This window comes from Porites lutea, chromosome 3 (genome assembly GCF_958299795.1).
Source record: "Porites lutea chromosome 3, jaPorLute2.1, whole genome shotgun sequence".
Taxonomy (NCBI): Eukaryota; Metazoa; Cnidaria; class Anthozoa; order Scleractinia; family Poritidae; genus Porites; species Porites lutea.
In genome coordinates, this window is record NC_133203.1 from 6118594 (window position 1) to 6132190 (window position 13597).

General features: G+C 40.7%; 1 protein-coding gene across 1 annotated transcript in view; it reads right to left on the reverse strand.

Annotated features, from left to right (window-relative positions):
- Positions 1-13597, reverse strand: part of LOC140931486 (polycystin-1-related protein-like) — a 97878-nt gene that overhangs the window by 68769 nt on the left and 15512 nt on the right. Inside the window, exons 7-11 of the mRNA XM_073381296.1 lie at positions 12186-12273; positions 8597-8763; positions 7082-7253; positions 1965-2048; positions 792-917 (exon numbers count right to left, since the gene is read on the reverse strand). Of these exons, the coding sequence (XP_073237397.1) occupies positions 792-917; positions 1965-2048; positions 7082-7253; positions 8597-8763; positions 12186-12273 (637 nt within the window). The remainder of the gene's footprint in view (positions 1-791; positions 918-1964; positions 2049-7081; positions 7254-8596; positions 8764-12185; positions 12274-13597) is intronic.

Below are 13597 nucleotides of genomic sequence, written 5' to 3' on the forward strand. Positions count from 1 at the left end.
TTTTTTGGGGGGGGGTATTCAAAACAACCTTCAGATTTGTGGTACTTTCCGCGTATCCCAGCCGCGTAGTTCTGCGAATAATGTACAAACAAAATAGTTAAGGCTCGAAAATTCTGGATGGAATTTTTTGGGTGTTAATTTTTGGTCCAGGGATTTTTTTTGGTTTTGATATTTGCCTCCATTCGATCATCCCTCTCACTTGAAATCTGGAGTGGGGGGGGGGGGGGGGGTACTTTACTTTCTAGGGCTTGTAGTTGAGAAGGAACAGAAAATTTCTCACTTCCCGGCACTTAAAATGCGATTAACATTTACATTTCATGCAAGCCAATCACTGCCTAGCTCAACTTCACAAATCGCTTTTTACTTGTAAGTTCATAAACATTCAATTGAACTGAAAAGCTAAATTCCACCAGGAACTTATAATGGGGGAGAGAGGGAATCTTAGGACGTTGGCTGAAATAAGTGAATTTCACTTAAGTTATTTTTAGATGTTGCAATTAAAAGGAAGTCCAATTCCTGGGATGTCCGCACATTTTAATCGACCGCCTCAAAGCAAAGAATGCAGAATACTGTAACGGCGACACACCAAGAGAGCATAAAAGAATTATCATAAAAATAAATAATAATATGCCATTATTTTCTTCTGAAATCACTAAATAAAAGTTTGCGGACCTCTTCGGAAACCACCCTCCGATTAATTTCAAACGTTTTAGGTCTAAACATAACTTTGGTGAAATTCACAAATCCCAAAGGCTAGACTGGGCATTTCAGCTTTCTGCAACCCAACTCACCTCTACCTGAATGACATATTTTCCGTAATCTAGCGTGCGCTCAGGAATAACAAGAACTGGTTCACTGAGGCTGTCTTCATCCAGGTGAACTACGTCGCCCTTCCTAGAACCGTCATCGTAGCTTACCTGGTTTTCAAAGATTTTCCAAGAAAATAAGGTTATTCAAACATGCCTGAGTTTCGTTCTTTCTTTGGGACTTATCTCTTTTGCACAAAAAAAAGTAAATGGAAGATTTGAAACAAAAAAAATTATGCTCTGTGCCAAGGCTGTACATAACCTTTCATAGAATATACTATATAAATAGCTGGCGAGCGTCTCTCTCTCTTTTCTTCCGTCCCCCGGCCCAACGGAACCCCCAGAGAGCTCGTTCGCAGGCTAACATACACTTATCGCCCATCAAACTTCTGTAGAGCACACTAAAATTCCGGGGGGGAGAGACTCAACAAAGTTTCATCGTCAGTTTCAACGGTCAAGGACAACTTTGTCATCCAACTTGTGCAGAGGGAAGAGGTCTTTCAAACTATAACAGAATGAGCACGATTGAGTCGAGGAGGCCAGGAAAAAAAAGAAAAACACCATGTAAGCTAGACCTGAAATTTCCCATAAAAATTTTGTTCCACTACCGGCCTGCAGTTCCTTTCATCTCATCCTACGATCCTAAAAGCTTTCCCAAAACCTTTTCCCACCGAAATGAAGCATACTAAATGCCCAGCAAATGGAAAAAAAAACAATTGAGACAAGAAGGGCGAAAGAAGAGCCCCAACTTCGGAAGCTGATATTTTGCATCAGGAACAGGAATTAGGACTGGTAAACAGCTTTTTTTGGTAAGATTCGGATCTTTTGGTGCACAAAATGTCAGCTTTGCTCGGGAAGTGCAAACTAGAAGAAAATCAGAGGCTAAGATACCGCATTAGCCCCTGAATTTGCAACCCCATTCAAACTAGGCCAGGATGCAAATGCGGCATTTACCATTTTTGCCACTGATTTCCTCCTACTTGGCACTCGGCTCTTTTGCGTCATCTTTGCCCTGAACAAATTTGAGCGAAATTAATTTTTCGTGAAGTAAATTTATAGCAAGAGAGTGACCCGAAAAAAAAGCTTGAAAACGCGTTTTCCGGCAAAATTCCCAGGGCGCAAATGGGTTAACGATCTAAACTTTCAAGAACATCTCACCTTCCATTTGTACACAAGCTCATGAGTAGCATTCCGTGGTAAGGTTGCATAGGCTTCAAGTTGGATTTCTTGGGATCGACTAACCTTCAAACAAAGCGAAATGTGTTAAAGGAAACACACAGGCACCGGTCACACTGAAAAATATCAGTGGAGAAAGAACCATAGGGGGAGGAGGGGGAGAAAATGGCTGAAAAAACCTCGTGGCATGAACAACGCTACAAGAAGGAAAATTCCCACACCACTGAGTCACGCGAAGGGTGTAGCGAACAACCGGGCATGCGCACGCTGAACGACCGCGTTTTTCTGGCATTGAAGACGCTCATAGTTGTTAACTCCTTCAAATTGCATTTAAATCCATAACGCCGTCAACATTAATAGAACTTAGCCTTGCAGCTCTCCAAAACCTCTAATTTAATTGGGACCCTATATGTCGCAGCTCTTTTTGTTTTCCCTAAAACCAATCCCGTGAGGCCTTACGAGACACCTGAAGAGAGCTCCAAGGTCGCCCCTTATTCGCGATACCCGCCACTTTGCACGCACTTTAGGGTTGATGGGATTGTAATTTAAAGGGACAATAGACCATTTTACAGTTGTGAGTTTAGTATCCCAGGCTATGAGCGACCCGGCGTGAGGCTGAGGTTGACCTTGTTTTGATAACTGGTTTGATACAAACCCCTTTCCTTTGCTCCTGAAAATTAGAGCGATTTTCATATGACCTTGAAATGAAAACGCGCCAACAAAACAAAAACAACAAACGAACGAAAATAGAGCGATTTGATTGGTTTATCGAACGGATACAAACGCGCTTTGCTTTATATATTAGGGTTTTCTTTGGTGGGAAAACGCAGCGGCTATGTTTTGATCTTTCCATCCATTGGCTGATAAAACAAATAACGAACACTTACCGAAACCATTTTTCAAGGTCTTACGAAAATCGCTCCATGCTTAAAAAATACCAGTACAGCAAGATCCTCGTGACATGCCGTAAATTGCGGGTTATAAGTCCTTGGCTTTTATATCTTCGCAGGGGGGTTTTAGGAGTGGTTATAAACGGAGGGGCTAAAGCCCCGTGCAAACGGACGCAACATTGTTGGCCAACAACTCCCAACATTGTTGGATGTTACACGTTGCGTCCGTTTGCTCACCCTGTTGCATATCGTTGGATGTTGTTGCGTGTTGTTGCGCAAAGCTTGAAACCGGTCAAACTTTTCAGCCAACAACTCCCAACATTTCTTTTGTTCCGTGATCGCCGAAGCGTAGCGCAACAAGACGCTGTGGGAGCGTAAATTTGGGCGTGGTTGTTCTTCGCGTACGTGAAGTTTGTTATGTGTGTGAGGGATATGTGGGTAGTGCAGTGGTATTGTGTATTTGAGGGGTTAGTTGAGATGTGTGAAGTAGTAGGCATGGAGTTATATTGGAAATTGATTGCTAAGATGGTGGGTCTAGTTTGTGAGGTAGTTACTGGGTTTCTACGAGGTTGTTTTTATTGGATGTTGGTAATAGTCAAACTCTGTTAATAGTGGCGCTGAGGTGTTGATAGAAAATGTCTGTATTAAGTGACATGTTTTACAAACATACTATTTTCCATCAAATGAAGACTGCACACTGAAAAACTTTTGACACGAATATTCTCTTTTGTTAAAAATGTGGAAGATCAACTGGCATAATATGTCTTTTCACAAGCAAAGGCAGATAAAGTTCCTGAAGTCCAGAGTCCACATGGATTAATAACAGATAACTATTAACATTTGATATGCTACTGTATTCAACACTGCTTGAACAAAGATCATCTTCAATGTTGGCAATATGTACACCTTTAAGCTCATATATATCCTCATTCCTACATGTATATAGACTCTGAAAATATTGTATCAATTTATGCATGGAAGGTATTTCCAACAATACACATGTACCTTGACTATGACTGTTAACAGTACACATCTCTAGCATGAGAATCAATACCAATAATTCCGACAGTTAAAATGAATGAGTTGTAGTTCAGAGCCAAGAGTGTTTCAAGTGGCATACAGTAGTGATACCCCTCAATTCTGCCATCACCATGCACGTTACAAGTATAACTTTCGGTGTATTCAAGCTGGAAAAATCGCTCAACACTGTAAACATTTCTGGCAATTCTGTTAACATTAACACAGATTGTCTTGCAAGCAATGGCAGACTAGAATATAATTGGCTACCAACAGTCATTATTTGAATCATATCATTGACTGAAGTAATCCTTCTTATCTTACTGTAAATTAAAGCGCCGAACTCATTGCAACACATTGTTGTTCCGCATTTTCCCCAAATACTACAACGTTTCCTTGACAGTATGCAGCATGAATCGTTTTTGTAGCATCTACGCCACATGAAGGTCCTGGATTCTTCTCGATATCAGTAGAAAGCTTAAATTGGCCAAAATTAACCCGGTGAATCAAACTCTTGTAAGCACTATAAAATGGATAGTTGCATGTACAGAGGGACAAAGACTTACTGAAAACCCTATTTTGATACCTCGACACCCCACCTAAATAGCCTCTTCTTTTATGCTTAGACGACAGATAAACCTTCCCTTGTTTTTGAACTTGCTCTTAGTAAAAAATCGAAAAAACGTACCACACACTCTTACAAGCTCTTACAGTTATTCCTGTTCCGGTTTAAGTATAAACCATTTCTATATTTAACGTAACAATGAATTTTAGACGACAATGGTGTATTTTTCAGAATTCTCACTTTCCGTGTTTTCTTTGACAAAGATTTTCAATTTCTTCATCGGTAGTCTGCTAGGTGCACGACCGCGTCGGGCAAAATGACTAACGAGATGTAATTCAACTGGATTGTAAGTTCTGTTATCAATAAATTTCCTACGACGAGATCTCAAATTAACTTCTTTTATTTCCTCCACAAGACAATTTTCCTTCTGTACAATTGACTCATTACCTTTTTCTTGTCGTCACCTCACTGACATCAAAACACTCTTAACACAAAACTTGCTGACAATGCAAAATCCCGACGCCGAGCATCGTACAGGTACCGCATAACAATATACACAATTACATGAAAAACACAACGCGCAAAACAAAAAAAGTACATTAACAGTCACTCTGCTAAACAAAATTGAAAGAATAAGAAGAATTGTTACTGTTATCACAGTAGTTCCCAAAGAAGCCTGAGTCCCTTTTCAATTGTTTCAATTGTTGACAATCTTCTCTTCCTACGTCGGAAGAGATTTTTATCACAGGCAACTCCTTGTGTTCCGCATTGTGAAAATCAAATCACTTTTGTCACACTGATCACCAGCTACAAAAATCTTGTGACCCTCAAACTTGATACACATTCTTCTGTTCAAACTCTTATCGATTTTACACGTACACTCCTGACATTCCGATTTGTTATTGCGTCTATGAGGTCCATGGTCTTTAAATGTCTTGACAATTTCCTTTGTTTTTCTTTGAGTTCGCGGACCAGCCATTATGAAAACACTCAGTGTTATTTCAGTGTGGGCCTACCGCGAACAGTGTGTGCATTTGTAAGTTTAACCCTCGACAAAATACTTCAACAATACGTTCCTCGAAACACCGTCGCCAAATGATCAAAATCATTAGACCTGACTACCATCCCTGAAGCGCGACGAATTCTGCTCGTAGTTTCACATTTCAGCCTGTCAGTTTTGGCCACTGAAACGTTGTCGGTTAGTCTCTGTCGTGAAATTGACAACGTTTTCACGTTTTTTCAAGTTTTCACGTTTTTCGTGGGAGCGTATTCTATTTTTAAACTCTGCCTGTGTCAATATGGTGATGCAAATTCAAGTTCAAATTGGAGATACTAGAAGAGTGTTTTTTTTATGAAACCGCCAGGGAGTGTTGAGGATTTACAAAAACTACAGTTTGCGTGAAATTCCGAAGACAGGTTTTATGGATTTTGGTTTACTTTACGAAAGCGATGCAGGAGAATATGTAGTGTTGAATGACGTTCGCATTGCAGACATTCCCCTCGCTTCGCTTGTTTACTTGTTTGTTCACGTTAGCACGAATTGCGTGCCTATTGCACATTTGCGTCAAAACAAGCCGTTTCCATTACTCTATTTGGGCCACGCCCAAATAACAATGTTGGATCCGTTTGCACAGCTCTTCCAACATTGTTGGGGCTACGCACGCCCATTATGCCTGGTTTACAAAGAGTTATGGGTTGTATCCTTCCCACGATGCACCGCAGGTCCCAACATTGTTGGGAGTTTTTGCGTCCGTTTGCACACCGCTGCCAACACGCACGCAACAACTCCCAACATCGTTGGCGCAACAATGTTGGGAGTTGCTGCGTTCGTTTGCACGCAGCCTAATATCCGAGGGAGGTTATTACTGGAATAGAAAAAGCGCTTCGAAACAAGCTAGAGCAGTGGTGACCAATATACGTTTTGCGTTTGCTGGTTTTTAATTAAGCTTCAAAAATGTCAAAATATATTGCATTTATTTCAATACACTTCAAGGGGACCTTACATACGAGGGGTTTATAGATCACGGCCCAGTTGTTCGAAGGCCGATTAACGCTTAACCCGGGGTTAAATTTAACCCGGGTTCAAAAGAATTTTCACGGATAATTTTCTCTGTGTTTTTTAGACCTTCCAATCATCAACTTGTAGACAAAAAGAATTAAAACTGAAATGCTTTTTAAGCTTTCAAATCTGAATTCAAATCTCGCACTAACCCTGGGTTATCTTAACCCATCTTTGAACAACTATTTTTATATATCAGATCTATGTTTTGCTTAGATTGGTAGATTGGCCTATAACTAAGGGGGGGGGGGGGGGGGGCGGGGATATAAACTGCAATGTATGGTAGCCCCTTTAACTACAGGCTTACTCTTCTCTACGGTGCTGAGCCTGCGAGCAAGCTCTCCGGGGGCGCCTTCGCGGCCCAAGGGTAATGACGGTATATATTAATGTCATTTCCGCCAATCAGCATTTCGCATCGACTTTTCCGATGCAAATATTCAAATTCCAGAAACGTAGTTGCAAGCTCTCCATCCTTTTTCCACCCCGCCGCAAGAGCGCCCCGGAGATCTTGCTCGCAGGCTATACGGTGCTACTGATCTACAATGGCCGCTTTGCGATTTCAACTTACAGAAGTTTTATAAGGCCCATAGATGGTGACCTCAGGAGCAGACCATTTTGGATCATCAATGATGGCAATAGAGATTGAGGCTTCATCTCTGTCTATTACATTGTCTGCGGTCACTGAGATCAAATAACGTCCATTTCTACGAAAAAATAGGAAGAACAAGGCAACAGAGGCGCTTCCCATTTACACAAACCAACCGGGTGGAAATCTTGTGCATAAAAAGGGGTATAATGCTTCAAACCCGCAAAAGCCTCATAACTGAAGTACGGGGTAGAACCGGGGGTGCTCAACATTTACAAAAACCACCCGGGTGGAAATCTTGTGCATAAAAAGGGGTATTCAAACCCGCAAAAGCCTCAAAACTGAAGTACGGGGTACAACCGGGGGTGCACACCATTTACACAAACCACCTGGGTGGAAATCTTTTGCATAAAAAAGGGGTATAATGCTTCAAACCCGCAAAAGCCTCATAACTGAAGTACGGGGTAGAACCGGGGGTGCTCAACATTTACACAAACCACCCGGGTGGAAATCTTTTGCATAAATATAAAAGTATAAAATTTGACGAGATGGAAGAACGCCTTGCTACAACGTATGTCCAAAACAGCTGAACAGACTAGAAAGAGTTGAAAAATTGCATCGCCGCAAATCACAGCCCATAGTTTCTGACGCTTCCCATATACACTTTCCAAACGTAAAGGCGCGAGCCATTTCATTTTCCAGCCGGGTTTTCCCATGTATTTGGAAAATACCGTAAGATTCCGAAAATAAGCCCCTCCTTGTAGAAGCCCCTCCAAATATAAGCCCCCCAAACTCGTAACGCAAAAAACCCTCCGTTACGTCGCCCCTCCGAATAAAAGCCCCCTGGGGGGCTTGTACTTGGAAATTGCCCTCAAATACAAAGTAAAACAAAGCAAAAACGGTAAATTTCCTTCCGACTATAAGCTAGACCAATCGATTTTAAAACGCAAATTCCCCTCCGAAGATAAGCCCCTTCGAATATAAGTCCCTCCAAAAATAAGCCCCTCAAAAAGGGCCATTGAAAAATATAAGCCCCGGGGCTTATTTTCGGAATTTTACGGTACCTCTGATTTGTTGTTACCTCAACTCGGAAAAGACCCCCGTGGTTTGATACTTGTAAGCAACCACTGAATCTTCGCATTTTGGGTGGTCGTTTATGGGAGGTTTGACTGTATTACACTGACACCGCCGCCCGCCAAAGCCTCAGAGAAGGGCCCCACATTATTACAGTATGTTCAAACAAAACAAGAATTGTGATAAACGTTGCAAACAGAATTTGGTGTTTTCTATTTGTCACAAGTGAAAAGGCACGATACATCTCTATCTATTTTAAAAGGGATTTACATGGAGTCACCGGAGCATAAAAATGCTTATATCTCCCCGCCAATGTGCAATAACAGGCTCATTTTTGGCAATTTTTGGTAATTTCACAAATTAAGTTTTGGTGACATCATCACTTCTCATCTCTATTGTTTCCTGGGTTCATAAACAACTTACTTTGTGTAGTTGTAGTAGACATCAAGTGATGTTGTATTGAAGATGCTTGTCGGAGAACCATCGCCAAAGTTCCAATAAAACGTCACATTTGTTCCTGACTTTAGACTGGCTCTCAGATGCGTTTCTGTGCCTCTCAGTCCTACTCCTCTTTCATGATGAATTCTAAGCTAAAATGGAAAATGTCAAAGCAATAAGATAAGAAAGAATCATGCCAGGATAATAGTGAACGTACGCAACAGGACGGGAGAGGAAAGAAGACGGCAAACCTTCTCTGACAAGCGTGACAATAGTTTTGTTTGAATAAACTTTTCTCCAAACTTCACCTTCCTTTAAACAGGTGTATTTGTAAAAGACCAGAAAAAATAATGTAGAGTAAAGATCACGACAAAACACCCAAGTAACAGCCCTGTCACGTTTGTCACGCACGCCATCCTCTTCTTTCTGCTGTTCTGTTGCGCAAACTCACTAATAGGGGGCTTAAAAACAACGAAAACGGCAACGGCAAAACAAAAAGGCATAAGATTAGATTATCAAACCAAAACTTCATTGCACTTACATCACACCTTTTTTGTACATTTCTTCGCGGTCGTTGGACGACCACGACGTTAAACTATCTAATTTCACGTTTTGTTGAGGATATGAACACATTAGACCAGGACTTTCTAGTTTTTTTCTTTTAATTTTAACTCGGATGCAGTCTCAGAATTCAACTCCAGAAAACTGGATTCACCACCATTTGACATATTGAACGACATGGATTATGAGCGATGAATTTTGAAACAGCTTGAATTCACTATTTCAGAGACCTTTTCACCACAGTGGTCGTCAAGTTGCTAAAGCTCCCTGATCATGTCACGCTTCAATATTTCACAGACTTTGTTACTTCTGAATTAGCCATTTTGGAGTTGCGTAGGGAACTGGGGCGAGTTTCAAATTTCAACTAATCGATAAATTGACACCACCATACAAAAGGTCATGTTGAGATTGGTCATTGACCAAGTTTGGTGCTCTAAAGTTGAACAGGGATCAAGCTATGACTCTTGAAACATGGTTAAAGATCCATACAAACGTCTATAATTTTGTGACAGCGTCCCCCCAAACCATATAAACTCTTAAAAATTTTCAGTTTTTCTTTTAAACTGTAAAATTCGTCATGCATCTACTACTTGGAAGGAACTAATTCGAAAATCACTGTGTTTGCCGATTTTTAAGAATATCACAGAAATCGTGAAAAAAATTAAGAGTTTATATGATTTTGGGGGATGCTGTCACAACGTATAGCTCTCTAACCGTGTTTCAAGAGTCATAACTTGATCCCTGTTCAACCTTAGAGCACCAAACCTGGTCAAATGACCAATCCCAACATCACCTTTTATATAGTGTGACAGTTTATCGGTTAGTTTAAATTTGAAACTCGCCCCAGTTCCCTAAGCAACTCCGAAATGGACATTGTCTACACACAGAAGACCCTTTCAGTGTTTTTTTCCCCAACTTTGGAAAAAGAGCCGTAAGCGAATAACCATCAACACTACCGGAAAGAGCACCTTACATAGAGGATATTACACGGTGGCGCGAAGATATGAATTTTATTTTCGAGTGGCAAAACAATATCTTACGAACGAGCGCAGCGAGTGAGTAAAATATTGTTTGCCACGAATTCATATCTTTAAGCCGCCGTGTAATGTTCTTTTTACTATATAGACAAAAAGACATTGATAAAATAATAGATTAGTAATTGTGATGGCTCAAATTTACAGTACAGCAATATAAGACTTTGTTGACAATAATCTTGAGAAATAACACTGAACGGAAAAGGGCTCTGCAATGACAAAATATAAGCAAAGCTTTGAAAAATGTGTAAGTAAATTCAAAAGACGCAAGACGCCCACAAATTTCGGAAGGAAATTACCGAAATTACGTCATCGATAAACTTACGTGTGAGATTATGGAAAATAAACCACTCGAGTCCCGGATGTAGTTTTTATGAATTTTACGAGTGGTATATTTTCCGGTAAAACACTTGCGTCTATATAATAAAATGAGGTAACTTTACTATCAAGATTTTTAGGTTATGCGTACAAAGAGAGTAAAGATATTGCTCCAAAAAGTCGCGAACTGTTATAGTTCGTGCCCCCACCAAGCGAACGCCAGTAAAATTCCGCAACTTTGCGGAGCTAAATCTTCGTCAGTTTTTTTCAATTTATCATAACCAGCTACTGTTGACCAAATTTGGAAGAATTTGGCCATATTGAACTGATGACGTCAAAAATGCTACAAAGTTGCAGATTACTGAACCGTTAACCGAGAAGACCTGGGGATGAAGTTGCGTTATTTTGGAAGTGATACCAAAATGGCGGAACGTTTCACTGGTTTCACGAGGAAGAAATAGGCGAACTATTGGCTAAAAACATAGCAAGAACAGCAAGACAATTCGAAGGACGACATCTGCTACTTGGAGAATATTTGCGGAGCTGAACTACCCTTTTTCACCTAAACTTGCCGATTAACGTGCACTATCGATGATAAACTTAATATCGATGAAGGTGAGCATGTTTTAGCTTGTTTTTAAAACTAGGAGTTATTTTGAATGAATAATAAAACAATTATTGAATTCAGCTTTCGTATCATCTGAAGAATTATGGGGATCTCGGAGGGTGTTATCCGCCTCGGCCGTGATCTCCATAATTCTTCGGATGATACTCAGCTTTATTCAATAACTGTTGATTAAAACAAGATTAATATAGAGGGTTGGTTGGGAAGTTTTGGGAAGGGTAGACAACATAATTATTACTGGTACCATAGTCCACTACGACAAAGTTCTCTAAAAATGCCAACAATGATTTGGATCGAAACCCGCCAACCATTAGTGAGGTTCGTAATACACCAATTATAGGGAACTTATGCAACGACGACGGCGACGACAACGAGAACGGCAAAAAAGCAATAGGTTTAGATTGGCAAAACAACAACTTTGCACGTGCATCACGCTTTTTTGTACATTTTTTTTGCCGTCGCTGAACGACTACGACGTAAAAGTGTCTAGTTTCACATTTTGTGGAGGACGTAAACACAGGACAACGACTTTCTTTTTCTGAAATTCGATACATTCTTTTAGAATTCAACTCCAGAAAAAAATTTGCCAAAATTTGACGAATTGAACGAGATAGAATAAGCGCGAAAAAGTTGGAAGCAGCGCGAATTCACTTTTCAAGTGACGTTTTCTTAGCCGTCCTCGTTTAAACTCCCAGACCTTACTAGAACGTCAAAAAAGCAATAGGTTTAGATTGGCAAAACAACACGTGCATCACACTTTTTTGTACACTTCTTCGCCGTCACTGCACGACTAGGACAGGAAAACGCCTACTTTCACGTTCTATTGAGGACGTAAACAAGCGTCGACGGATTTTTCTTTCTCTTTCTAAACTTGAGAGTGGTCCCCAAGAAACCATCTCCAGGGGAATTCGCCTACATTTGATATTTTCGGCGCATTGGAATAAACGCGTCAAAGTTTGAAAAAACGCGAATTCATTTTAAAAGTGGCGTTTTCGCTGCCGTTCCCGTCGTCGATGCTTAAGCTCCTTATTCTTACCCCAGAGACGGGTTGCCTTACGTCGAATACAATCGCAGTGGAGTTCACTCTACTGACTTTGTTATATGCTTGGACATACACATAAATCCTTCAAAGAAAAAAGAAAAATAGAAACAGGCAATATGTCATCATATACCATGATCTAAGATCAAAACATGATGCCTGTGGATAACAGGCCCGAGGTTTATTTGTCGTTCCTTATTCCTGAAACTAAGGAATTAACGTGGAAAGACAGTGACTGCACATGTGGATCAAAAGCTTTTTTCACTCACGCTTGATATACATCAAAGATCTACGAAGCGATCGTTGGGATCGCTAAGGTACATGTAGACTTCAGGTTTGATGTACAGTCCTTCAGTATCTCGAATTTGATTACCGAGATCGCTCGACCTTTTTTTAGCAACCGCCACAACAGAATCCAAGCTTAACTAAAAAACATCTTTGATAAGCCGTGTTGTAGAGTGCTGTTTGTCATCGGGCGAATCGACTTACGTCCGGACAAAACAACCACAATTCATGCCTGCATAGTTTTCACTCCACACATTGTAGGAATGAGTGTATTAATGAAAAAGAAAGCATCTGTTTCAATTTTTAAGTTTGTCCATCCGTGCCTCCTCTCTTTTGATGTTTTACTTATGCCTTCTATTCGCGGTTTGAGCAGTTGTTTTGTTTTAATTCATGTGTCACTCAGTTCGGTGGCAGTTCCCATAGCCTTTTAGTCTAGTCACGCAGCGCTCCTCCCCTCCCTCTTCTCCCGGGGAGGAGCGTTGCGTGACGAGACAAAAACGCCTGCGAGGGAGACGCAGGTAACGTGTCTAGTCACGCAGCACTCCTCCACTCCCTCTTCTCCCGTTGCGTGTCGAGACAAAAACGGCTGCGAGGGTGACGCAGGTTTCACTGTTTGCACTTCGATAAATTTCGTTACACAGTTCCTTTAACATTTCAGCCTATATAAAGTAAAATAAAAATGCTCAAGGTTGCTTTTACTAGAGGCGTTGGTGACCCACAGGAGACGGAACATCCGAACTGTTCGAGGCATCGCGATGTCACGCGTGACATGTGATCCCATACACTCACTGTATTTCGTAACGCAAGCTCTCGGCTTGACTCAAGTGATTGGTAGAAATGCCTCATAAAAAACATAATTTTGCACCTTTTCATACCAAATGTTGTTATAATGTAAGAAAAATGAATAAAGATGACTCACCATATGATTTTAACTGAAAACGTCACAAAGACGCAGAGCACGCCACTAAAAACATACGGTAGGTTATCTTTCTCCCTTTTTCTTAAATTATATCAACATTTGGGATCAAAACGTGCACAAGTCTGTGTTTTATGATCACTTAAATAAAGCCGACTGCGAGCGTTACGAAATACAATAAATAAACAATTATTGGATGAGGTTTTGT